General features: G+C 44.8%; 3 protein-coding genes across 5 annotated transcripts in view; 2 read left to right on the forward strand and 1 right to left on the reverse strand.

Moving 5' to 3' along the window:
- ripply3 (ripply transcriptional repressor 3) overlaps positions 1-909 on the forward strand; it is a 35,405-nt gene extending 34,496 nt beyond the window's left edge. Inside the window, exon 7 of the mRNA XM_081355151.1 lies at positions 219-909. The gene's annotated coding sequence lies outside the window, so the exon portion shown is untranslated. The remainder of the gene's footprint in view (positions 1-218) is intronic.
- pigp (phosphatidylinositol glycan anchor biosynthesis, class P) lies at positions 908-5,985 on the reverse strand. 3 transcript variants are annotated; one of them, XR_014029325.1, is made up of 5 exons: positions 5,710-5,985; positions 4,751-4,823; positions 4,568-4,686; positions 2,246-2,683; positions 908-2,040 (listed from the first exon to the last, which is right to left on the reverse strand). XR_014029325.1 is itself a non-coding variant. In XM_081355158.1 (5 exons), exons 1-5 carry the CDS (start codon positions 5,792-5,794, stop codon positions 2,556-2,558), a joined length of 405 nt encoding a protein of 134 aa, XP_081211284.1. In that variant the 5' UTR covers positions 5,795-5,921; the 3' UTR covers positions 908-2,555. The 3 variants fall into 3 exon arrangements, 2 of the variants coding, with proteins under 2 accessions (XP_081211284.1, XP_081211283.1); XM_081355158.1 differs by adding an exon at positions 4,864-4,874 and having other exon boundaries at positions 908-2,683; positions 4,751-4,812; positions 5,710-5,921; XM_081355157.1 differs by having other exon boundaries at positions 908-2,683.
- Positions 5,986-14,175: 8,190 nt separating this feature from the next.
- The window catches only part of LOC308683506 (dual specificity tyrosine-phosphorylation-regulated kinase 1A-like), a 55,577-nt gene continuing 43,063 nt past the window's right edge, over positions 14,176-26,689 (forward strand). The window contains exons 1-12 of the mRNA XM_081353967.1: positions 14,176-14,311; positions 14,998-15,061; positions 15,232-15,274; positions 15,351-15,510; positions 17,176-17,254; positions 17,334-17,399; positions 21,003-21,132; positions 23,678-23,763; positions 23,876-23,970; positions 24,060-24,122; positions 24,201-24,255; positions 25,190-25,352. Of these exons, the coding sequence (XP_081210093.1) occupies positions 14,999-15,061; positions 15,232-15,274; positions 15,351-15,510; positions 17,176-17,254; positions 17,334-17,399; positions 21,003-21,132; positions 23,678-23,763; positions 23,876-23,970; positions 24,060-24,122; positions 24,201-24,255; positions 25,190-25,352 (1,003 nt within the window). The 5' untranslated portion in view covers positions 14,176-14,311; position 14,998. The remainder of the gene's footprint in view (positions 14,312-14,997; positions 15,062-15,231; positions 15,275-15,350; positions 15,511-17,175; positions 17,255-17,333; positions 17,400-21,002; positions 21,133-23,677; positions 23,764-23,875; positions 23,971-24,059; positions 24,123-24,200; positions 24,256-25,189; positions 25,353-26,689) is intronic.

The following is a 26,689-nucleotide window of genomic DNA, read 5'->3' on the forward strand; positions in this document are numbered from 1 at the left end:
TAAATACCCATATTTAACACATTACAAAGTTAGATTCTAGTTTCCGGCCAAACGCAGTCTACTCACGCCTAAAGCACAAGCTTGGAAGAGCCAGGACATTTATTAATATAACTCTGAATGTGTTCGTCTGACAGAAGAGTGTCATATACACCTAGGATGAGTTAAGGGCGAGTAAATCATGGGCTAATTTTCATTTTTGGGTGAACTAACCCTTTCAGGCCAGATCTGCTCATGAACTCACTGGGAGCGGAGTGGAGAACTGTTCAGGACACAGGGCCGGAAACACTGGGATCTGTTAGTGGAAGATCACGGGATTCTCACCTGAGACACAGGTGTACAGCGACAGGTCGGTCATCACGGAGAAAACACTCCTTTGATCCGAGGAACATCCGTTCTCTTCATCCCACATCTGGGAATGTCTTCAGGGCTGGTGTTGTTAACCTGATCGTGTTTCATTTGGATGTTATTTCCATGGTAACACTTTACACTACGGTTCATTAGTTAACAAACTTAGTTAACATGAACTGATAATGAACAATACTTCTACAGCATTTATTCATCTTAGTTAATAGTAACTTCAACATTTACTAATACATTATTAAAATCAAAGGTTGTATTTGTTAACATTAGTTACTGCACTGAGAATTTACACGAACAATGAACAGCTGTATTATTAATAACTCACATTAACAAAGATACTGTAACAAATGTATTGCTGTGTTAGTTCGTGTTAGTAAATACGTTTATTAATGTTAACTAATGAACCTTATTTAAAGTGTTAACATTCCATAATATCATTAGTATTATTTTCACATTTATTACCGTGAAGCTTTGAAACAATGTAGTGTATAAAGCGCTATAGTTCTGCTGAAATCTAAACACTAATAAAAACATAAATTGCTCAATATGAATTTGTATCCTCCATCATTTATTAATAATTATAACACTGTACAAACTTTAAAAACAGGTTTTTAGAATATTGATGGCTAAACAGCAGAATAATGCAAAGAAACATTAGTATGGATCTAATGATAGCTTGTTTCCACCACTTAATAAAAAAAAGTAATTCTGACTTTTTATCTGATTATTAGGACCTTTTTTCTTTTGAATTCCGAGTTTGTTTATATCTAAACTTGTAATTGTGAGAGAGTCTTTTTTTATTATTATTTATCCGTGGCAGAAACGAGCTTCCATTATATTCTAATAAAACAAACTTGAGAAAAGGAAAACTAGAGTAGTCAGTTTTTCTGCAGGCGACGGTGGTGGGGTCGCGGGGTCAAGGGTCACAGGTCACCTGACACCGGTGTGTTTGCTCATGAGGGTCATCAGGTGCAGACGAGCAGGAACACACACCTTCTGCAGACGGATTGAAGAGATGATGTGCAGATAGTGAGATGATGACCGCTTCACTTCTGGCCCGAGGTCACGGAGGTCACAGAGGTCACGGTCTGACCAAACAGCCACACAACATGACGAGCACAACAGCAATAATCACATCAGGAACTTGGTGTTTGAGAAAGATGTGAAAACGCAGTGATGTTTTATGGACTTAAAAATTTAAGCTTTATTTAACGTCTTCATATCCACGAGTCCATCAGGGGTCAGCGGGGTCACGGCGGCCCGCTAAGGTTCACCTGAAAGTCAAACCTCAGGCCTGTCACACACATCTGATGGATCTGATCATCTAAAGCCTGAGCAAACGCCACACGCCTGCCCTGACGACAGACACTCACACACACTCAGTGCTCGCGGGGATCCAGGTAAAACACGGTTTATTCGCCACACACACACACACACACACACACACACACACATATACACACACACACAAACACTCAGTGCTCGCAGGGATCCAGGTAAAACACGGTTTATTCGTCACACACACACACACACACACACACACACACACACACACACACACACACACACACACACACACACACACACACACACACACACACACACACACACACACAAACACTCAGTGCTCGCAGGGATCCAGGTAAAACACGGTTTATTCGTCACACACACACACACACACTCAGTGCTCGCAGGGATCCAGGTAAAACACGGTTTATTCGTCACACACACACACACACACACACACACACACACACACACACACACACACATACACACACACACAAACACTCAGTGCTCGCAGGGATCCAGGTAAAACACGGTTTATTCGTCACACACACACACACACACACACACACACACACATACACACACACACAAACACTCAGTGCTCGCAGGGATCCAGGTAAAACACGGTTTATTCGTCACACACACACACACACACACACACACACACACTCAGTGCTCGCAGGGATCCAGGTAAAACACGGTTTATTCGTCACACACACACACACACACACACACACACACACACACACACACACTCAGTGCTCGCAGGGATCCAGGTAAAACACGGTTTATTCGTCACACACACACACACACACACACACACACACACACACACACTCAGTGCTCGCGGGGATCCAGGTAAAACACGGTTTATTCGTCACACACACACACACACACACACACACTCAGTGCTCGCGGGGATCCAGGTAAAACACACGGTTTATTTCACTGATGGGAACGTCTTTGAGTCTTGGAAATGTGGGAATCACTCCTTCTTGATCCTCATCCGTGCGCTGACTCTTGGCATAGTGGTCTAGACAAACAATGAACCAGAAATCATTTCATTTATCAATGCAAGATCTAAAATTGCCAGAAAGTCAAAGTCACATGTCTAACCAAGTTGTGTTGCAAATTTAAAAGGTGATATCACAAAACACTGAGGCTCATGGTAATGCGTGTCCACACTGCTCACTCTCTCGTTTCACACACACACAGCTGGTGCCATTTTGTGACTTGTTTTGTACACTGTTGGATTATAAAATACAAACATGCACGATTAATCTGAAATCAATATATCTGATCCCCATAATTATTTAAATTGGTGAAATGCTGTGTAATAAGTGTTATGACTGTAAACCGTATCTCTTGAATGTCCGTCTAGTTTGATCTTGCCGCTGAAACTGCTCTCTTCACAGAAGCTTTGCGTTTAAAGAGCTAATAAAATATTTAGATCAATATTTAGTGTCTAATTATTTACTTCTGTGATGTTGTGAATGTGATGTTATGAATGTGTTCACCTGTGATGTTGTGATTGTGATGTTGTGAATGTGATGTTATGAATGTGATGTTCACCTGTGATGTTGTGATTGTGATGTTATGAATGTGATGTTCACCTGTGATGTTGTGATTGTGATGTTATGAATGTGATGTTCACCTGTGATGTTGTGATTGTGATGTTATGAATGTGATGTTCACCTGTGATGTTGTGATTGTGATGTTCACCTGTGATGTTGTGATTGTGATGTTATAAATGTGATGTTCACCTGTGATGTTGTGAATGTGATGTTCACCTGTGATGTTGTGATTGTGATGTTATGAATGTGATGTTCACCTGTGATGTTGTGAATGTGATGTTCACCTGTGATGTTGTGATTGTGATGTTATGAATGTGATGTTCACCTGTGATGTTATGAATGTGATGTTCACCTGTGATGTTGTGATTGTGATGTTCACCTGTGATGTTGTGATTGTGATGTTATGAATGTGATGTTCACCTGTGATGTTGTGAATGTGATGTTCACCTGTGATGTTGTGATTGTGATGTTATGAATGTGATGTTCACCTGTGATGTTGTGAATGTGATGTTCACCTGTGATGTTGTGAATGTGATGTTCACCTGTGATGTTGTGATTGTGATGTTGTGATTGTGATGTTATGAATGTGATGTTCACCTGTGATGTTGTGATTGTGATGTTATGAATGTGATGTTCACCTGTGATGTTATGAATGTGATGTTCACCTGTGATGTTGTGAATGTGATGTTCACCTGTGATGTTGTGATTGTGATGTTATGAATGTGATGTTCACCTGTGATGTTGTGAATGTGATGTTCACCTGTGATGTTGTGAATGTGATGATTGTGATGTTATGAATGTGATGTTCACCTGTGATGTTGTGATTGTGATGTTATGAATGTGATGTTCACCTGTGATGTTATGAATGTGATGTTCACCTGTGATGTTGTGAATGTGATGTTCACCTGTGATGTTGTGAATGTGATGTTCACCTGTGATGTTATGATTGTGATGTTATGAATGTGTTCACCTGTGATGTTGTGATTGTGATGTTGTGGTTGTGATTGTGATGTTCACCTGTGATGTTGTGAATGTGATGTTCACCTGTGATGTTATGATTGTGATGTTGTGAATGTGATGTTCACCTGTAATGTTATGATTGTGATGTTATGAATGTGATGTTCACCTGTGATGTTGTGATTGTGATGTTCACCTGTGATGTTGTGAATGTAATGTTCACCTGTGATGTTGTGATTGTGATGTTCACCTGTGATGTTGTGATTGTGATGTTCATTTGTGATGTTGTGAATGTGATGTTCACCTGTGATGTTGTGATTGTGATGTTATGATTGTGATGTTCATTTGTGATGTTGTGAATGTGATGTTATGAATATGACATTCACCTGTGATGTTGTCCACTGAAGCGAGTGGAGCCGTGTTCATCATATTGACCCCGAACAGCAGCACGAAGCAGGTGGTTAAAGTGACCAGCATGTAAATGGGAGCCGCCAGAGCCCAGTATCTGTGAACAGAGCATTAGTCTCGTCTATGCTGAGATCTCAACACAACACAAGAGTTTCACTCACTTCTGAGGCCAGTAAGTCAATCCGGCAGAATGAAGCCAGTCGTCAGGAACAGAAGCCCACACCTCATACAGCACTACCAGGAGCAAACACACAACAACACCTGATCAACACACCACATACAGCACTACCAGGAGCAAACACACAACAACACCTCGTGATCAACACACTGAATAATGCCTGTTTACTACCGTCTTTTTAGAGCTGCTTTACAGCAGAGCTGAATCATCGCTGTTCTGTTATCACTGTAAAACTGCTTTAATTAACAATCTGTATCATGTATAAAGCGCTAAAGAAATAAAGGCGACTTGACAAACCTCTCATTTAATTTTATTAATCATGAAAAATACTTCAAATAGTCAAGAAATTGATAATGCTTATACTGTGAATTTTTTCTTTTAGTGTTTTTAATGTAAACCCCTTATTAAAAAAGTTTGGAAAAGTACTTCCGTGACCAAAGTTGAGAGTAAGAAGTGTCTTTCCCAGTTATTATAAGATGTTTGGATCATAAAGTGTATTGAAACATGTCATTGGTGTTACAGTGTGTTATACTCAATCTAATTATTATAGTCTGAGACTCTGAGTACAGGTAAGTATGACAAAATCGTAGAAAAGTCATGTTTATGATAATTTTTCACTGGTTTAAACACTTTCTTAATTTGAAATGGTTTAAACTTATATTTATTAATTTAGCAGATGCTTTTATTCAAAGCGACTTACAAATGAGCATCAAACTAATGAGCCAAAAATAAAGAACAAAAGTCAAGTGGCTCTTGACAAGTAATAATGTAAGATGTTAATAAATACATATCAAACATTTATTGGAGAAAAACGAGCCGTCGGACACACATGTGAACATGTTTATAGTGTGATCGGTCTAGATGTGAACATGTTTATAGTGTGATCGGTCTAGATGTGAACATGTTTATAGTGTGATCGGTCTAGATGTAGGAGAGACGTACAGAACCCGCAGTGAGAGCCCAGGAACAGCACGAACCCGTAGATCGCTCTCTCGGGGAGAGGAGAAGGAGAGTTTTCCACCATCATCTACACATTAACAGATTCTTGCTTCTGCTTCGATAACGGTAAGAGCTTCGATCGATCCGACAGTGCTGAAATAATCAGATAATAAATAATACAAAAATGTCGCTTCTCTCTCTCTGATGCGGGTTAGTCTCTGAGGAGCGCTGTGCAGTGCTGACCCCGTGCGGACTGGAGTTTCACACACACACACACACAAACGCACGCACACACATGCATACACATCCATACTTTTTTTTTTTTTTTTTTTTTTCAAGAAGAATAAATTATGGAAGCTTGTTTCCATAAAATAATTCCAAGATAATTGCGACTTTTTATCTCACAATTGCGAGTTCACATCTCGCAATTCTGACTTTATTTCTCAGAATTGCGTATTATAAAGTCAGAATTCTGCCTTTTTTCTCGCAATTGCGACATTATATCTCCCTATTGCGTATTATAAAGTCAGAATTGTGAGATAAAAAGTCGCAATTATCTTTTAAAATGTTTTATTCTGTGGCGGAAACAAGCTTCCATAATAAATAATAGGTTTCTAAGAATCTGTTTTAAAATAAATAGAAATAAAACACACTCACACCACACACATACACACGCATACTGACATTTTCTTTTTTTCTTTTTCTTTTTTGTGTGGGCTGCCCGACTGAGGCTCCGACTGAGGCTCCGGCGTGTGGATGAGGAGGCCGGGTCGTGCGATGTCTTCGTGCGAGTGGCTCTATGGGGCGTCCATGAGGTCGCTGTGTGCGCTGGAGCTGCGCTTGAGTGCGATGATGTCCTTCAGGGTTTTGCCCTTCTGTGGAGATGGACATGGTCGTGAAGGCTGCTGAGGGTCAGTGTGGGCTGCTGAGGGTCAGTGTGGGCTGCTGAGGGGCTGCTGAGGGTCAGTGTGGGCTGCTGAGGGTCAGTGTGAGCTGCTGAGGGTCAGTGTGGGCTGCTGAGGGTCAGTGTGGGCTGCTGAGGGGCTGCTGAGGGTCAGTGTGGGCTGCTGAGGGTCAGTGTGAGCTGCTGAGGGTCAGTGTGGGGTGTTGAGGGTCAGTGTGGGCTGCTGAGTGTCAGTGTGGGCTGCTGAGGGTCAGTGTGGGCTGCTGAGGGTCAGTGTGGGGTGTTGAGGGTCAGTGTGGGCTGCTGAGGGTCAGTGTGGGGTGCTGAGGGTCAGTGTGGGCTGCTGAGGGTCAGTGTGGGGTGCTGAGGGTCAGTGTGGGCTGCTGAGGGTCAGTGTGGGCTGCTGAGGGGCTGCTGAGGGTCAATGTGGGCTGCTGAGGGTCAGTGTGGGGTGTTGAGGGTCAGTGTGGGCTGCTGAGGGTCAGTGTGGGGTGTTGAGGGTCAGTGTGGGCTGCTGAGGGTCAGTGTGGGGTGCTGAGGGTCAGTGTGAGGTGCTGAGGGTCAGTGTGGGCTGCTGAGGGTCAGTGTGAGGTGCTGAGGGTCAGTGTGGGCTGCTGAGGGTCAGTGTGGGGTGCTGAGGGTCGGTGTGGGCTGCTGAGGGTCAGTGTGGGGTGCTGAGGGTCAGTGTGGGCTGCTGAGGGGCTGCTGAGGGTCAGTGTGGGCTGCTGAGGGGCTGCTGAGGGTCAGTGTGGGCTGCTGAGGGTCAGTGTGGGCTGCTGAGGGTCAATGTGGGCTGCTGAGGGTCAGTGTGGGCTGCTGAGGGTCAGTGTGGGCTGCTGAGGGTCAGTGTGGGGTGCTGAGGGTCAGTGTGGGCTGCTGAGGGGCTGCTGAGGGTCAGTGTGGGCTGCTGAGGGGCTGCTGAGGGTCAATGTGGGCTGCTGAGGGTCAGTGTGGGCTGCTGAGGGTCAGTGTGGGGTGCTGAGGGTCAGTGTGGGCTGCTGAGGGTCAGTGTGGGGTGCTGAGGGTCAGTGTGGGCTGCTGAGGGTCAGTGTGGGCTGCTGAGGGGCTGCTGAGGGTCAATGTGGGCTGCTGAGGGTCAGTGTGGGGTGTTGAGGGTCAGTGTGGGCTGCTGAGGGTCAGTGTGGGGTGTTGAGGGTCAGTGTGGGCTGCTGAGGGTCAGTGTGGGGTGCTGAGGGTCAGTGTGAGGTGCTGAGGGTCAGTGTGGGCTGCTGAGGGTCAGTGTGGGGTGCTGAGGGTCAGTGTGGGCTGCTGAGGGTCAGTGTGGGCTGCTGAGGGTCAATGTGGGCTGCTGAGGGTCAGTGTGGGCTGCTGAGGGTCAGTGTGGGCTGCTGAGGGTCAGTGTGGGGTGCTGAGGGTCAGTGTGGGCTGCTGAGGGGCTGCTGAGGGTCAGTGTGGGCTGCTGAGGGGCTGCTGAGGGTCAATGTGGGCTGCTGAGGGTCAGTGTGGGCTGCTGAGGGGCTGCTGAGGGTCAGTGTGGGCTGCTGAGGGGCTGCTGAGGGTCAATGTGGGCTGCTGAGGGTCAGTGTGGGGTGCTGAGGGTCAGTGTGGGCTGCTTAGGGTCAGTGTGGGCTGCTGAGGGTCAGTGTGGGCTGCTGAGGGTCAGTGTGGGGTGCTGAGGGTCAGTGTGGGCTGCTGAGGGGCTGCTGAGGGTCAATGTGGGCTGCTGAGGGTCAGTGTGGGCTGCTGAGGGTCAGTGTGGGCTGCTGAGGGTCAGTGTGGGGTGCTGAGGGTCAGTGTGGGCTGCTGAGGGTCAGTGTGGGCTGCTGAGGGTCGGTGTGGGCTGCTGAGGGTCAGTGTGGGCTGCTGAGGGTCAGTGTGGGGTGCTGAGGGTCAGTGTGGGCTGCTGAGGGTCAGTGTGGGCTGCTGAGGGTCAGTGTGGGCTGCTGAGGGTCAGTGTGGGCTGCTGAGGGGCTGCTGAGGGTCAGTGTGGGCTGCTGAGGGGCTGCTGAGGGTCGGTGTGGGCTGCTGAGGGTCAGTGTGGGCTGCTGAGGGTCAGTGTGGGCTGCTGAGGGTCAGTGTGGGCTGCTTAGGGTCAGTTAGGGCTGCTGAGGGTCAATGTGGGCTGCTGAGGGTCAGTGTGGGCTGCTTAGGGTCAGTTAGGGCTGCTTAGGGTCAGTTAGGGCTGCTGAGGGGCTGCTGAGGGTCAGTGTGGGCTGCTGAGGGGCTGCTGAGGGTCAGTGTGGGCTGCTGAGGGTCAGTGTGGGGTGCTGAGGGTCAGTGTGGGCTGCTTAGGGTCAGTTAGGGCTGCTGAGGGGCTGCTGAGGGTCAGTGTGGGCTGCTGAGGGGCTGCTGAGGGTCAGTGTGGGCTGCTGAGGGTCAGTGTGGGGTGCTGAGGGTCAGTGTGGGGTGCTGAGGGGCTGTTGAGGGTCGGTGTGGGCTGCTGAGGGTCAGTGTGGGCTGCTGAGGGTCAGTGTGGGGTGCTTAGGGTCAGTGTGGGCTGCTGAGGGTCAGTGTGGGCTGCTGAGGGTCAGTGTGGGCTGCTGAGGGTCAGTGTGGGCTGCTGAGGGGCTGCTGAGGGTCAGTGTGGGCTGCTGAGGGTCGGTGTGGGCTGCTGAGGGTCAGTGTGGGCTGCTGAGGGGCTGCTGAGGGGCTGCTGAGGGTCAGTGTGGGCTGCTGAGGGGCTGCTGAGGGTCAGTGTGGGCTGCTGAGGGGCTGCTGAGGGTCGGTGTGGGCTGCTGAGGGTCGGTGTGGGCTGCTGAGGGTCGGTGTGGGCTGCTGAGGGTCAGTGTGGGCTGCTGAGGGTCGGTGTGGGCTGCTGAGGGTCGGTGTGGGCTGCTGAGGGTCGGTGTGGGCTGCTGAGGGTCAGTGTGGGCTGCTGAGGGTCGGTGTGGGCTGCTGAGGGTCGGTGTGGGCTGCTGAGGGTCGGTGTGGGCTGCTGAGGGGCTGCTGAGGGTCAGTGTGGGCTGCTGAGGGGCTGCTGAGGGTCGGTGTGGGCTGCTGAGGGTCGGTGTGGGCTGCTGAGGGTCAGTGTGGGCTGCTGAGGGTCGGTGTGGGCTGCTGAGGGTCGGTGTGGGCTGCTGAGGGTCGGTGTGGGCTGCTGAGGGTCAGTGTGGGCTGCTGAGGGTCGGTGTGGGCTGCTGAGGGTCGGTGTGGGCTGCTGAGGGTCAGTGTGGGCTGCTGAGGGGCTGCTGAGGGTCAGTGTGGGCTGCTGAGGGGCTGCTGAGGGTCGGTGTGGGCTGCTGAGGGTCGGTGTGGGCTGCTGAGGGTCGGTGTGGGCTGCTGAGGGTCAGTGTGGGCTGCTTAGGGTCAGTTAGGGCTGCTGAGGGTCAATGTGGGCTGCTGAGGGTCGGTGTGGGCTGCTGAGGGTCAGTGTGGGCTGCTGAGGGTCAGTGTGGGCTGCTGAGGGTCGGTGTGGGCTGCTGAGGGTCGGTGTGGGCTGCTGAGGGTCGGTGTGGGCTGCTGAGGGTCAGTGTGGGCTGCTGAGGGTCAGTGTGGGCTGCTGAGGGTCGGTGTGGGCTGCTGAGGGTCAGTGTGGGCTGCTGAGGGTCAGTGTGGGCTGCTGAGGGTCGGTGTGGGCTGCTGAGGGTCGGTGTGGGCTGCTGAGGGTCAGTGTGGGCTGCTGAGGGTCGGTGTGGGCTGCTGAGGGTCGGTGTGGGCTGCTGAGGGTCAGTGTGGGCTGCTGAGGGTCAGTGTGGGCTGCTGAGGGTCGGTGTGGGCTGCTGAGGGTCAGTGTGGGCTGCTGAGGGTCGGTGTGGGCTGCTGAGGGGCTGCTGAGGGTCAGTGTGGGCTGCTGAGGGGCTGCTGAGGGTCGGTGTGGGGTGCTGAGGGGCTGCTGAGGGTCAGTGTGGGGTGCTGAGGGTCAGTGTGGGGTGCTGAGGGTCAGTGTGAGGTGCTGAGGGGCTGCTGAGGGTCAGTGTGGGCTGCTGAGGGTCAGCGTGGGCTGCTGAGGGTCAGTGTGGGGTGCTGAGGGTCAGTGTGGGGTGCTGAGGGGCTGCTGAGGGTCAGTGTGAGGTGCTGAGGGGCTGCTGAGGGTCAGTGTGGGGTGCTGAGGGTCAGTGTGGGGTGCTGAGGGTCAGTGTGGGGTGCTGAGGGTCAGTGTGGGGTGCTGAGGGTCAGTGTGAGGTGCTGAGGGGCTGCTGAGGGTCAGTGTGGGCTGCTGAGGGGCTGCTGAGGGTCAGTGTGGGCTGCCGAGGGTCAGTGTGAGGTGCTGAGGGGCTGCTGAGGGTCAGTGTGGGCTGCTGAGGGTCAGCGTGGGGTGCTGAGGGTCAGTGTGGGGTGCTGAGGGGCTGCTGAGGGTCAGTGTGAGGTGCTGAGGGGCTGCTGAGGGTCAGTGTGGGCTGCTGAGGGTCAGCGTGGGGTGCTGAGGGTCAGTGTGGGCTGCTGAGGCAGGGGTACGCTGGGCTTTAGGGCACAGTCTCTGGATACTCTAGCATGCCTGATGGTGTCTGGGTGGAGATCAGAGCGCAGTAGCAGGGTGGAGAGGATGATGGAGAGGATGATCCTGGAGTTGGGGAAGTTGGAGGATGCCTTCTCTGTCACATTAATGAGAGCTGTAGCTACTCTCTCTCGCTGAGCTCTGAGGGCATTGGTGCCGGTGTGGCTGGGGGAACCCAACTGCTCTTCACACAAGAGCTCCAGGGCCTTCTGTGTGTCTGGGCACCATATTTTTTTGATGTTTGTTCTCAGAAACAGTTTCGTTTAATCGATAAACTTGCCATTGGAGTCCATGAGGAGTAAATCTGAGGCTGTGACTGTAGGAGTCGGATGGAGGAGGGTCTGTGTGGTCGCTGGAGGAGCCGTCTCCTCTGAGCTCTGCTGTTCTCCTCTCTTACCCCTTTTCCACCAAGGCAGTGCTGGGCCAGTTCGGAGCCGGTGCCTACTTGCGAACCAGTTCTTTGTGTTTCGACAGCCAGAGAACCGGTTCTCGGCCAGGAAAATTGGTTCCAAAGCGGCACCAACTCTTTGCTGGACTAGAACCGTTCTTCTGCTGACGTTGGGGGCCGGGGGCCTGGCGAACGTCTTCTCGAACGTAACCTCTGTCTATAGTGATCCTGACGAGCAGCACACATGTGTTCTAAACGTCTTCTTCTGACCAATATAGGATCGCAAAGCCAGGAGAAACATTTGCAGAAAGACGATGTGGTCCGACATTGTAACTGTTATGCTTGAAGTTGGCACAAGCGTTTCTGGGAAAGCTAGGACGTACTAGAAAGCTAGGCAGCGTACACAGTGACGTAACGGCGTCGTTCGCTGGGCCTCTAGTCAGTGGAAAAACAAACAGGTTCTGAGAAGATTCGCAAGTTGAACCCACTTTGAGCCAGCACCAGTTCCCAACCAGTTCTTTATTGGTGGAACAGGGGTATCAGTGTCAGCTGTGGGACTCTCTGCCCTCTCTCAGCTTTCCCAACTCTTCCCTCATTACAGACAGCTGATTGTTGTACTCCTCTCCCTGGATTTTCATTTCTTGAGTTTCTTTCTTAAGGATTTCTGTTTCTTTCCTGTAAACCGCTTCTTCCTCTGTTGGATCAGTCTCCTCTCTCAGCATCTCCCTGAACTCCTCCTTCATGTCGCTGATGGTGCTGTGTAGAAGGGAGATCTCCTCACGGTCGTCCCTGGACTGACGGCTCTTCTGTGTGTTAGTTCAGCTGAGCTTTTTCTTTAATATGGAGGAAATCTTTTTCACATTGTTTCAGCTTCCCCTGAATCATTACAGTCCCATTTTTATATAGGTTAGCTGTTATCGTGACATCTGAATCATCTCCTTCCTTAATCTGCAGTTTCCATCCATTACTGATGCCGTTTCTGATCACTGTGGGGTAATGGTGTCTGATCGCTGAGTGCCACACTGTAAAAATAAAAGGTGCCTGGAGGAACTGTTTGGGGTTCTTCACTTTGCCACACCGGCGGACCCGTCTGCAGATCCTCTAGGACGGGTCTCTGAGGAACCACACAGGTTTCCTGAGGAACTTGAATTATTTATTACATATTTTAGATCCATTTTAATACATGCACTTCCATACACTTGGGGAAAAAAGCTAGTAATAGATCTATGAATACACAAAAAATAGTATAAGCAACATGATTACTCAACCATAAAAGACATCTCAACAAAATGCATGGAAACACATGTTCCATGTAATAAATCAATGTAATTTTTTAAATAAAAATGTTCATCTTCACTTAACTTTAAAACATTTGTGTTTCAGTCCGCTTGTTAAGTCTGACGTCCCTGTTTTCCTCTTTCCTTTTGGGAGACTAGCCACTTAGTGAAGTTTTCAGATGACAGCCCTGTTGTCCCTTCTACAGGGCAACCAACCGGATCATAGCAGTGCCCTTGAGGAGTTTGCTAGATGGTGCGACGACAGTCTCCTTGACTCAAATGTGTCAAAGACTAAGAACTGATTATAGATTTTAGGAAGGTTAGTGACGAACCAAAACCGAGTGTAATACACAATGAAGGTGTTCAGGTGGTAGCCTACAAACATTCAAGTGTTTGGGCACAGTATTTGACTCACAATTGAAATTCAGAGAGAACACTGATAGCATTATTAAGCGAGCAAACCAAAGAATATTCCTACTGAGGTAGCTGAACTCCTTTGGGGTTTGTAAAAGAATGTTATGAACTATCAGGCATTCATTGAGAATCTATTAACTTTTTCTTTCTTAATGGTCTAGCTGTGAAAGACAAAAAGAGTTTGAGCGACATTGTTAAAGTATGCTCAAAAATCACTGGTACCCAATTAAATGATATTTTGTTCTCTCTGGAAAAAAGCAGACAGAATACTGTGCCAACCAGATCATGCGCTCAGGAATGGATCTGTTCTCATGCAGTCAGGTCGGCGGTATTATGTGCCAATACGCAAAACGAATCGCTATGCAAACTCATTCATTCCCTCTGCTATAAGATTTTTAAATGATAACTCATAACTACACAAAATCGCTCTTGTATTCCACTGCTTGTTCTGTCACTGGCAGGTGAATGTGTATGTTGTGCTGTGTGTGTGTGTGTGTGTGTGTGTGTGTGTGTGTGTGTGTGTGTCTGGGTGTGTGTGTGTGTGTGTGTGTGTGTGTGTGTGTGTGTGTGTGTGTGTGTGTGTGTCTGGGTGTGATTGTTTTGTATACATTTTTAACTTTACAATTCTTATATTTACTGTGTGCTAATAATTTAACTTTAACCCTTATTGAGTTGGCTGTAGAACTGAATTGCCCCTTGGGGACTAATAAACATATCTGAATCTGAATCTGAATCTGAATCAAAGAAAGAAAGAAAGAAAGAAAGAAAGAATGACAGAAAGAAAGAAAGAAAGAAAGAAAGAAAGAAAGAAAGAAAGAAAGAAAGAAAGAAAGAAAGAAAGAAAGAAAGAAAGAAAGAAAGAATGACAGAGAGGGCGGGGAATGTAAAGTCAGTAGGCCGATGTAGTTTCTTCATTCACTATGACCTGTACCTGCACTGGACGGCCAATTTCACATGTATTTTGTGTATTTTCAAAATACAAAATACTGTATTTGTATTTAAATATATTTTTTCACACAGTATTTTTATATGTAAATATTTTTTTTTCACACAGTATTTTAAAAGCAACCCCCCCCCCCCCCGTGATCCCTCGGGCGAACACTAGAGGCGCTGTCCGGTATTCGCTCAGGTTCGCTTCTTCAGTTCACGCGTGAGATCATCACAAGCAGAGACTCAGACATCAGGAAACATCAGCAGCTCTTCAGTTCCTTCTCTTACTTACAGAGGTTAGTAATAAACATTACTATACATCATCATATTTCTGATGATGCACTGACCTCAGAAAACTGACGTTTTCGCTGTTGATTCAGATAAATGCTATTAAAGTGTCGCGGCGAAGACACGTCGCGTTCAACTTCCTGATAAAGTTCCTCTGCTTCAGAATCACATAAATCATTAAACATATTGATACTCGTGCAGATAACATGTAGGTTTTATGCGTTATTCAAATCTGTGAGATGAGGACACGTCGAGTTTTGGCGCGTTTCGCGAGCTGAGGTAAAACTCCCTCAGATGTTCATCACTCGGAATCAGCGTGTTAGAGACCACATATCACGGCATAAACATCAAATATCTGTGTGTCATTGAGGTGTTTTTGACTCTTTGAGGTGTTTTTGATTTTTTGAGGTGTTTCTTGACTCGCTGAGGTGTGTTTGACCTGTCGTTAGTGCGCAGGTGTGGATCAGGTGAGGTGCAGTATGGGAAACATCCCGAATTCAACATGCACGATCTTTGTCATCTCTACTTTACCACAATTACATTATTTTATCCTCTCGAGACAGAAGGGGGCATAGGATACATTAAATACACACGATAAGGAATAGTAACCAGTACGAATAACAAGATTAAATGCAATACTCGAAATGAATAATCTGTAATGAAGATGATTTTCATGTTTTTGTTTTTGAATCAGAATGTCAGACATAGAGGACTCGGATCTGGAGGAGGAGGGAGTTAAGCGACACAGAACCAAGATTGTGAGTTGAATTCAGACGTCAAGTCAGCTTTATTTATTAAACTGAATCAGTGATGCAAACTATGAAAAGTTAAAATTCTGCTTTAAAGACAATAGAGTCATGATTCAGGTCAAGTGATTCAGTGACTCACTGTACTGAACACACCCATGATTCACTCTGTTTTCCCTCAGATCTATCAGAACCAGTTCCCGTTCATTCACATGGAGCCGCCCGGTGAGTGTGTGTGTGTGTGACGGTGTGTGTGATTAAGGAGCAGTTTGGCAGATGTTTCAGTGTTGCTGTGTTCTAGACGTCATATATGAGCGGTGGATGAAGATAAAGCCGGAGGTGAAGAAGCTTGTGGGTCACCTGATGCACGTGTCCGTGTTCTGGTGGCATATCCTCCTCCGACAGCAGGAGAACCACCCCACCACCTTCTGGGCCGTCGAGATGGGCTTTCTGGACTCCAAGTGAGTCGCTTCAGAGAGATCTGATTCAGACAAATCAATAATAGTCAAGTCACCTTCATTTATACAGCGCCTTAACAATATAGAGTTTCACAGCAGCTTTACAGAGATAACAGGAGATTACAGTAACAGAGATAGTTTAGGCCAGGGGTGGGCAAACTTTTTGGCTCAAGGGCCACACTGGGTTTTAAAAATTTGACAGAGGGCCGGCCCAGTAGCAGATTATGAAGCACGATCTCATGAAAGTGCGTATCTATACCACACATTTTATTTCTCGTGCCATTTATATGCCAAAAAAGTTTTTTTTTTTTTTTTTTTTTTTCGTGCATGCTACACACTGTAAACCCCTTGGTTAGGATTAGGGGTGTGGAGTGCGTGCCTATTACACGCCATAAAGTGCATATCATATGCACGCGAAAACATATTATGCACTACAAATACAATTCGTGGTATTCACACTTTCATAAGATCGGGCTGAGCAAACAGACAATGTTGTGGCAATGTCTGTGCGAAATTCAACAACTGAGAGACGACATTCTGACAATACATTTTTTTATGCTAGATATCCCCCATTTAGCATGTTATGTTTTGATGTTAATTTTTAAAGATGTTAGATAATTATAGCCTATACTTTTTAAATATTGTTTATCCTTATTATTATTTAATCGCCTAACAGTAAATTAGAAACAAAACATCTGCAAGTGTACACTTAGAAGAGTAAAAATTACAGGTTACGTTAATTCAACTTTATTAAAACTGAATGGCAATTTGCACTTCCAAAAGTCATACATTTGTGGAAATAAACGAATATACAAATTTATTTTAAGAATAATAAAATAAAACATAAAAGGCAAAGGGAGATCAGAACATTTAATGAAAAAAAAAAAAAACGGGTTCTGTACATGGCAGACAGGGGAGCGTAGTCGAAAGCCGGGCGATAAAGGTCGGTAAACGGAATCGGGCAGGATACATCCACAAATCCAGAGGAGCAAAGAAACTAAATAGCAGACAAATCAAAGGAAAAACTAAGGTGTGCAAGCGGTTACCAAACATTTTTTTTCTCATTGAGTTTCCAAAAAAGGAAAAAACATTAACGTGCAACAAGTCTATGCGCTTAAGTCGCTGTCTGTTTGGTTTCCATGGTGACGCGTCATTGCTTGTTATGTGACACACCGCAGCCACAACAGCGCTGAATGAATGATGATCTGCTTTTATGTCATTTTTCCTTTTTTACATTTGTTAGCTATGGCATGCAATATCTGATATTCCGATTGTCAAATATATGCAACGCAATATATATATATATATATAACGCAAAGTATTGCAAGAAAAAAGGCAAAATTAATGCGATCTTAAGACAATTTTTTTAAATACTCGGCGGGCCGGATTAAACAGCCTAACGGGCCGCATGTGGCCCGCGGGCCGTAGTTTGCCCACCCCTGGTTTAGGCTTTACAGCAGATCTAGAATAGAGTTATTGTCCAGATAAAGTTAGTTTTCATTGATTCACTTCTGTTGTGAAGATCATTTGTTATTAGCTTAGCGGCCGCTAACACACACCGTTCTCACAGAAAACGCTTAATGTGTTCCGGCTGTTCATTTGCACAGAAACAGTGTGTGGTTGACCGTGAGGATTTGAGAAGCTTCATTGCGCTGTTTTATCCTTCAGTGTGTCGAACGATCTGAGTCTGAAGAGGCTGGAGAAGATCGAGATCTTGGAGAGTATCCTGGAGGCGATGGAGCGAGGCGTACGTATCCGTCCTGACGAAGCTCACGCTCGTCCTTCACTGAGTCTTCGGTTCTGATCACATGTCTTGTTTTGCTCAGCTGTCTCACAGGGACATGGAGAGGAAAGCCCGAGCCGTGGTGTCGCTGAGCAGACTCTTCTCCTTGGTACGCTGCCGTAAGCCTTTCTTCTGCCAGTAATTACTCTCCCTCATGTCGTTCCAAACCTGTAAGACCTTCGTTCTTCTTCGGGACAGAAGATATTGTTGATGAGATCCGGTGGCTCGGACTTTTGATAATAAGCATAAAAAGTATTCTCGTTGCTTCATAAAATTTAGGTTGAACCACTATAGTCACATGGACTATTTTAACAATGTCTTTCCTACCTCTCTGGGCCTTCAAAGTGTTAGTTAAATAGCTGTCAATGGAGCCCCCCAAGCGATCTGATCTCATCAAAAATATATTAATTTGTGTCCCGAAGATGAACGGGTGTGGAACGACATGAGGGCGAGTAATTACTGACAGAACTTTCATTTTTGGGTGAACTAACTCTTTAAAGAGATTCTCCACCCGGAAATCAACATTCTCTCATCATTCCCTCACTCTCGTGCTGTCCCAGATGTATATGACTTACTTTCTTCAGAGAAACACACAGGAAGGGTTTTAGGGCAATAATCCATCACTGCGAGACGAGTCCATATAATGGCACTGATCTTGATTCTCACACACACACACACACAATCTTATTCTTGAGTGACAGGGATTCTGCTCTGTCTATGAAAGGGGACGTATCGTGTGTAAGTGCTGTAATCGGTGCTTCTACCAATCTATCAATCGCGACAGGCCTAGTGACCGTCGAGTCTCCTTCATTTATACAGCGCTTTAACAATATAGAGTTTCACAGCAGCTTTACAGAGATAACAGGAGATTACAGTAACAGAGATAGTTTAGTCTTTACAGCAGATCTAGAATAAAGTTATTGTCCAGATAAAGTTAGTTTTCATTGATTCACTTCCATTGTAAAGATCATTAGTTATTAACTTAGCGGCCACTAACACGACACCGTTCTCACAGAAAACGAAAACTTTTAATGTGTTCTGGCTGCTCATTTGCATAACAACAGGGTTGACCGTGAGAAGCTTCATTGCGCTGCTTTATCTGTCAGTGTGTGGAGGTTCAGTGTTTCTGCAGAGAGAGAGTCGTGTACAGGACATCGGGGACGGCGTGAGCGTGAGGAGTGTCCCTGTAGCACGCCTGACTCAGGGCTCCCACGGCTCCTGGAAATACTTGGAAGTCTGTGAATCTGAAAAAGATAATTCAAGGCCCTGGAAAGTTTTTGAAATGAAACGCACACAGATACACGTCTTGTGCAAGAAGTTTTATTTATTTTATTCTAGGGGTGTGCCATATGATGATTTTTGATCGTGGGCGATTAAAATGTCTCCACGATCTGCTTTTGAAGAAATATCGTAGAATCGTGCATTATCTGTTCTGGCGCCTCTGTCCCAACAACGCGACATATATTCACATAAAATGTTAACTCAGTGGAATGGGACACTGCAGTTCACAAAAGTTCATAATTTGCATGTGCTTTAATGCCTTGCCGGTTAAACATTTAATTCGCGTGCTGATGCGCTGTTCTAGCGTGTGCGTTTCTCAGCGCGTACATGTGAAGCTCACATGCACTAAAAGCCTGTCTACCAGCGCCTGGATACTGGACTAAGTTATCTTTCGAGTCTTATTGTGCTAATACTGTTATATAGACACAAGGTTTACATAAACAAAGTAGGTTATGTCTAAAGTGAAAGCAAACTTGAGAAAATTGAGAGAAAATCGGCTTGTCAAATGCGTGTATATTAAACGCGTCGCGCGCAGCTCTTAAAGAGACAGTAGCAATAAACGCACTCTAATGTTGTTCCAAACCTGTATTAATTTCCTTCTAATATTTTTCTAATATTAATATAATATTTATATTTTGAAAAGAATGCACACAAAGTGGTCACGCGTATAACTAGACGCGGCAGGCGCGAATTTTGACGCATTTTCGCGTTTGGTGTGAACGCAGCATTAAACGTCGGCGAATATCGCGCGCGAAATTCGTCCCGGTGTGAACAGGCCTTTAGTGTGTATCCCTTTAAATGCAAATTGACTGCTGCTGCCGGCCCAGGGGGCGGAGCCTCACGAGCTCGCGCTTCAGTTAGGACAATCTCAACAGAAACTCTCAGTTGCGGTGTTCTTTTCGACTCGGAGTCGGACAATAATGCCCACAGAGCCAGAGAATATATGCTGTATAGAGATAGAACAGGTATAGTTAAGTTTAATTATGGTTATAATTTATTTGTCATCTGCTTTTATCCACTATTAATACAAGCCTGCTGTAGCAAACCCCTTCCGAATGATGACAAAAATATACTGATGAGTTCAGTGAAGTTTATTGTACATCACACAAAAGATGAAGCGTTAGTTTTACTCCAGAGAATCACAGTAAGAGCTGAATAAACACAGTATAAGAAGTGAGCATTAAAGTCTTATCCATAAACTCTCTCTCTCTCCCTTTCATTATCAACAACATACACAGCGAAGTACACAAAACACTCGTGACAACTAACAGTAAACAAAAATATACACACCTTTTCAGTGGGTGCTAAATAAACTGGTAAACCTTATATCCGTAAAATGACTCGATGAGCTGTGATGAGCACACTCTCACTTTCATTTCTTCCGTGTCCAGTCACGTTAGGCCTGTCGCTCCGGAGACCGTAAGCTGGATCACAAACAGTACAGATCCACCCTCGAGTAACAACGGGAGTAAATGAAGACTGCTATGTTCATTCTTACATGCATCAACAACACACCTCAATCGCTTAGGAGACATTCTTGTCTACAGCTGCTCAAGCGGCGAACAATGGCGGACTCTGTGTCCAGCTCACTCAGGGCGGGTCTGGGCTCAAACTGAAGTGTCACTCAACAGTCGTGGGAGGGGCTTGTGCAATTCTACGTCACATTGCGCCGAATCTGAGAACAGCTCGTTCTGAGACAGTGCTCATGATTTATTGAGATTGTAAAAAAACACTGGGTGGATTTTTATCATTCTAGGGTGGTTTTGCTCACACACTGCCAACACACATTTATGTTCAATACCATGTAAAAGTGAATTTTGCATAATAGGTGCCCTTTAAGTTGTGTATGTGTAATGTGTATCTTTGATCTTAATATTTAATGACAAATATTTTTATCTTTGCCCCTGTCTGCCATTTTATATATATATAATGGCAGACAGGGGCAAAGATACAAATATTTGTCATTATTTTCTTTGTTTTTCTTTGCTTTGTTTTTAAAATATGGACATTAGTTTGGCTGTAATACTCAGCCACAAAATAGTAAAACCAACATAAAATAAAATCGTGAATCGTGATATAATATTTTTGCCATATCGCCCACCCCTATATTATTCCCTCCGGTTCGCTAATCGTGGCCCATGCGCACTAGCTTGCTTGATTTATGTTAGTTACGTGCATTTACGCGTTACGTTAAGTTTTTCCCGTGTGAGGTACTTTGTGTTGTACGTTGCCATGACACTGTATGTAATAATGTATCTTATGAGGTAACACAATGTAACCTTGCTCTCACTTGAAATGTGTCGCCACATTAAGTTCTTGAATTTGAAGTTAACCGAGGTGTGGGAGCCCTGTGTGTGTGTGTTGCAGGAGGATTGTCTGTGTAATCTCTGTGTGTGTGTGTGTGTGTGTGTGTGTGTGTGTGTGTGCGCAGCAGGAGGATTGTCTGTCTGAGGCGATCGCGTGGCTGCTGGACTCTGGAGTTCCTGGTGTGCGTCAGAAGCTGCTGGATCTCGGCTCAGTGGAGATCCGCTATCGCACGCTACGCTTCGTCTTCAACGAGTGTGAGTTTCACATCCATCAACGCCCTCACAGTGCGAGAGAGTGGGGCTGTGCTCTCTTCTGTTCTCACTCCACTCCTCATCCACTCCGGGTCTCCATTGCCGCTCACAGGAAAACTGCCCCGTGTTCACTCCATTTTAAAAGTGTTTCTAGTATGTTTTATTTATTTTTATCATGAACGTCTGAACACAACATTTATAATACTATATGTAACGGTTTGGAAAGTATTCTACACGTTTAATAAATATAATTAGGCCTACACAAAAATTTTTAAATGTAGTGAACGCGCCTATAGAGAGAAATGCACATATGAGAGATATATTTATATATATATATGTATATATGATGTCATGCCTGTGAAATAGCCCATATGCTGAGTTTCGGTTCGTTCATGTGACGAGCTCCAGTTCACGTACAGTGCAATATCGCGCTGGCGCCTCCGTGTCCTGATTATATTGTCTGGTATATTTGCTTCTCATTTATTAAATCTAGGCAATTGGCTTATGAAACCGATTAAAATTAAGATACAATTCATACAAAAAGAAATTCACTTTAAAGAAAGGCTTTCTACAAAACAAGTGGTCAAAATCATGTCTGACCCACTCCATATGTCTCCCGATATAATGATTCTATCTGACTTTTCAGATAATCAACATAGATAAAAAAATAACATTATATAATTTATTTATAATGGCTAGGTTAAAAACAGATATTGTATTATGTATAGTTTGTGATATTAGCTCACTTTTCGGCAAAAGCTCTCTTGGCTTTTATTATTTGAGAAAGAAGAACTTGTGTTAAAGTTATGCAAATGGGTTAATTATGTGTATGACTACATCACAGTGTCAAGTCTTGCAAAAGCATTAGATTGAAAACATTGAAAGTGTGTAAATAATAGAAACTAGTGTTGTCACGATACTAGAATTTCTAACTTCGATACGATACCTTGAAAAATATCGATATTCAATACCATTTTCGATACCACGGAGAAAAAAACTGCCACAATATTAAGGGCGTATGTTTTTTATTTAAAGCTAAATATAACAAGTTTAGAACATGACAATGAGGTATATTTTACATGAACAAAAATGTCCTGAGGTAGTGCACTTGTTCAGAATTATAAATGCTGGTTAATACATTAACGTTATTTGATGAACAGATTTAAACGCAAACGTGTGTGCATCACACGCGAAAACAATGCTCACTGAATCGACATCAAGTCACCTTTATTTATATAGTGCTTTTAACAATACAGATTGTGTCAAATCACTTAACACTATCAAATTGGAGGATAGAGTGTCAGTAATTTATAATAATAAGATTAAACTTTTCAGTTAAAGGCATTTCATTATTGAATTCAGAGATGTCATTGTCTAACTCAGTTTAGTTTAATTAGTATCTGTGTAATCAAATTGATATTTGCTAATGAAGGCAAATTGCAGAATTAAATAATAATTCTTGAATAAAGTTAAGCACAAGTTAATTTACATTTGACCACAGTTAAAATGTACTTGTCTAAGATCACACAGAACGAGCAGTGCGCTGCGTTTTTTATGTTGCTAGGCAACCACTGAAACAGCTGTCCTGTCAGTCAAGTAAACATCAAATCAGCCTTTTATTAACTTTATTTACTTTGTTAACATTGTGGTAGTTACGGTTCGTGAAGTCGTTAAGCTCCTGGTAACCCGCGAGAGCATCACAAGTTTACCTCCATCATCGCACTCTCCGGCCGTTCAAGCAACTAGCTTTCAGCACTGAAACGGAAGGCCCGTGAGGCGCATAAACAGCGCGCAGAACGCTCGCTGGAAACCAGTTGACTCTCATTGCAAAAAACGCGTCAGATGTGATCGGCCCCACTCACTTCACTTTTGCTATGTAACCAGAGCGAATGAGACGAGTGCGCGTGTGGTGTTCATCAGCGCGCCTTTGGAGAGAAGTGAAAGTGAAAGCGCGGCTAGTATCGATACTTCGGGAAATTAATATTGGTACCGTTCAGATATTTCAGTATCGATATTATCGAAATATCGATATTTTTGACAACACTAATAGAAACTTAGCTCAAAATGGCCTTTCTTTAAATGCAAATGTTCTTTGAGTGTTTCATTAGTGAAGGTCAAGCATGTACTCGCTAAACTCCTAATTACAAAAAGAAGAGGAGCTGCTCCTAAACTGGGTGTGACGGGCTGTGGAATGAGGTTTGCCCGAGGAAACATTCAGTCAGAAGAGTTGTTTTGCTTTATCCCCCGTGTCACGTGACGCCACATCCACCTCAGAGAAATAAACTCCAGAGTCAGCTAGAAAAATAACTCTAAATATGAGCATTTTGATGCATATAAACACCATATCACATATTCATGATACTTTTACTGTACTTTTAATGTTGTTTGAATAAATCTGTCATGAAAAAATGTTTGACAGCCACCATTTAAATGTTTATATTTCAATAACAAATTGGAGTAGAAACAAAATGATGCCATGTCCACATAGAGTCATGTGATCTGTGTCCAGAGCTGAAGAACACGTGTGTAATAACCGTCTGTCCCACAGATGCGCGTTATCTTCAGGTGGTGTCGTGCAGTAAGAAGAAAGCCATCGCCGAGCTCAAGTCCGAGCCGGACACTTGGAGTTTATCGGTGAGACACCTGCAGATCACGAGTGCTTATGTCACTGACTGATGATTATTGTTGGAGATCTGCTGTATTAGCAGAAATAAGACATTGGTTTCTTTTTTTTACTGTATTCCAGAAAAGCGACGATATGAAAAACAAAGGAAATGAGCAGTTCCAGAAAAAGAAATATGACATGGCTCTGAAGTGGTACACTAAAGCCATCAAATACCAGTAAGTGCCGGAGCATCGTCACCGCTTTACTTCCCAATCCTGTTCGGTCTCCTGTTGTAATCGAGTGTTCATCTCTCGTTCTGTTTCAGCCCTAATAACCACATCCTGTACGGGAACAGAGCGCTGTGTTTGATTCGCTCTGAGAAATATCTGTGAGTGTCATTTCTGTTACTCCGATGCACATTACTGAGGAACGCGTGTGTGAGACTGATTGTGGGAGTTGTTTTCAGGAAAGCACTCGGCGATGGAAAGAGAGCCATTATATTGCAGCCAGACTGGGCCAAGGTAAACGCTGAGTCATCATCACCATCATCAGTCTTATTTAGTTCAATTCACGTTTATTTGTACAGCGCTTTTCGCAATACACATCACTTCAAAGCAGCTTTACAGGAAGTGCATGAGTCCACATTACAACTTACACTGACCCTGTCACTGACCCTGTCACTGACCCTGTCACTGACCCTGTCACTGACCCTGCTGTGACCCTGTCACTGACCCTGTCACTGACCCTGACACTGACCCTGCTGTGACCCTGTCACTGACCCTGACCCTGACCCTGCTGTGACTCCGGTACGGTCGGGGATCGGTTGAATCTTAATGGTTTCGATTCTGCTTATTGATTCTGATTCTAATTAATTCCTAATTTCGATTCCAATAAGGTAAAAAACAACAACTTTAATATCTTTCACATTTAGTCTTATTGCAAAACATTTAACTGTCTCTGAATATCACGAACAGGCTAAAGAACTCTTACACAAGGAGCGTTCGCCTGAAAACACCATAGAAGAACAACTAGCCGAACTGATATAAACTTCAAGCATTATTAAAGACAATAAACACTCAATGATTAAAAAAGAACAACAAGCAACAAACAGACACAACTGAACACAGATACGACTGAAATAAACAGTGTTTTAAGATTTTCAGGTTCAGAAACTGTAATTAAATGTAAAATAACACTGCAGTTTATAAATAAAATATACATTACAAATATAGTTACAGAAGTTATTCAGTGAACGAGTGGATTTTCTGGTCTTTTTATATTTGATTAGTGTTATTATAGAGCGGGAATATTAGTGTTATTATAGAGACGGCTGCAGGAATATTAGGCTGCTGTCCCTTTAAAAGTTGCCTAATATAGTCGTCTCACGCTTTAAGTCATATTGAAACGCTAACAAAGGAATCGAAATTTTAATTTGATAAAATTCCTCTCCTCCAGGGCCATTATCGCTTCTGTGACGCGCTGTTCTACCTGGGCGAGCACCAGAAGGCTGTGCTGGCCAACCGTGAGGCTCAGGAGGCGTGCGGCGCTGACCCGGACGGGCTGAAAGACCTGCTCCAGCAGAGTGAGCGCTTCCACAGCGAGCTGCAGGAGAACGCCGGTAACACACACTCCACACACTCACACACACTCTGCACACTCACACTGAGGTTCTGCCGTGCGTTGTTGCTTCGCATGGCTTGTGTCCTGTGCTGAGAACTCTTTAGAGCCCGACCGATATATCGGCCGGCCGATATTAGGCATTTTCCAAACTATCGGTATCAGCATTTATAATGGCCGATAAATAAATATTCGGGCTGGACCCGAATATTCGTTCGGTGGGTTGGTATTCGATTTGAAAATTTGACATTGGAATATTCGTTTTTTTTTTTTTGCACACCTGGGATCCCCCACGAAATGGTTCTCATTCGTGCTTGAATAAGGCCGGCACACACTGGCTGCTGGCGTGAGCGTTTTTATTTCGGCTCCCATGTTAACAGGTTGGAGTTTGCCCACTGCCTGTGTGAGACACGCGTCTCAGATGCGGCTCCAGCCACGCGTAAAACGCGTGCATGGTAGAAATAGAACCGACGCGGTGTTCCAGCAACTGGACTGTTCTCTGGCTAGAGCGCAGAACAGCGGAGTTTGTATGGACCGAAGTGCATGCCTGAGCTTGTGTTTTGGGCTAAGCTGCGTTGCTTTGACATTGTGGAAAATAGAATAATAGTAGAAACAAAATGTACTAGCCTTTTTACCCCTTATTATCAATCTAAATTAATCTCGTTTTAGATTTAACTTAATTTCGTTTTTCTTTATTTAAATATCGTTTTTCTTTATTTAAATTTCGTTTTTTCTTTATTTAAATTTCGTTTTCCTTTATTTAAATTTCGTTTTTCTTTATTTAAATTCCGTTTCTCTTTATTTAAATCTACCCTTTACTGTGTAAGTAATTTGTTAGTCAGAAAAATATTAGACTACCGTAAAAGTATTGCTTAATTTAACAGACGTGTGCGTTTTATATCAGTGTCCGTTCTCGGAGCATAAGCCCTGCCGGCGTGAGGTGCGCCGCTTCCCGCTCGCGCTGTTCTGTAGTTTACTAAAAGTTTATTAATTCTGAACGTGCGGCGTCTCGCGTGTCCATCTATAGGCTATTGCACCAAATGCGACACTACACTCCCTTGTGAAGTCGATTGGATGAACGGTTCTCGAAATAATCAAAATTTAGATTTTTTTTTTTGTTCAAAGGTTGTTTTCATATCTTAAGTTTGTATTTTTATATATTATATTTATCAGAACTGTTTATGTTTTGTTACGCGTTTCTGGATTTTTTTTAAATATATGTATATCGGCCGATATATCGGAATATCGGATTTTTAAATCAGCAAATATTTGTATCGGTATCGGCCTTAAAAATTCTTTATCGGTCGGGCTCTACTCTTCTTCTGATGTTAGTGCTGT

The sequence above is a fragment of the Scardinius erythrophthalmus genome (assembly GCF_964197995.2).
Source record: "Scardinius erythrophthalmus genome assembly, chromosome: 23".
Taxonomy (NCBI): Eukaryota; Metazoa; Chordata; class Actinopteri; order Cypriniformes; family Leuciscidae; genus Scardinius; species Scardinius erythrophthalmus.

Coding starts and splice junctions, on each gene's coding strand:
- pigp (XM_081355157.1), bottom strand. CDS start 5,794: ATGATGGTGGAAAACTCTCCTTCTCCTCTCCCCGAGAGAGCGATCTAC. Junction 4,824..5,709: donor GGGCTCTCACTGCGGGTTCT/GTACGTCTCTCC, acceptor TGCTCCTGGTAG/TGCTGTATGAGGTGTGGGCT. Junction 2,684..4,567: donor TTCAGTGGACAACATCACAG/GTGAATGTCATA, acceptor TTGTTTGTCTAG/ACCACTATGCCAAGAGTCAG.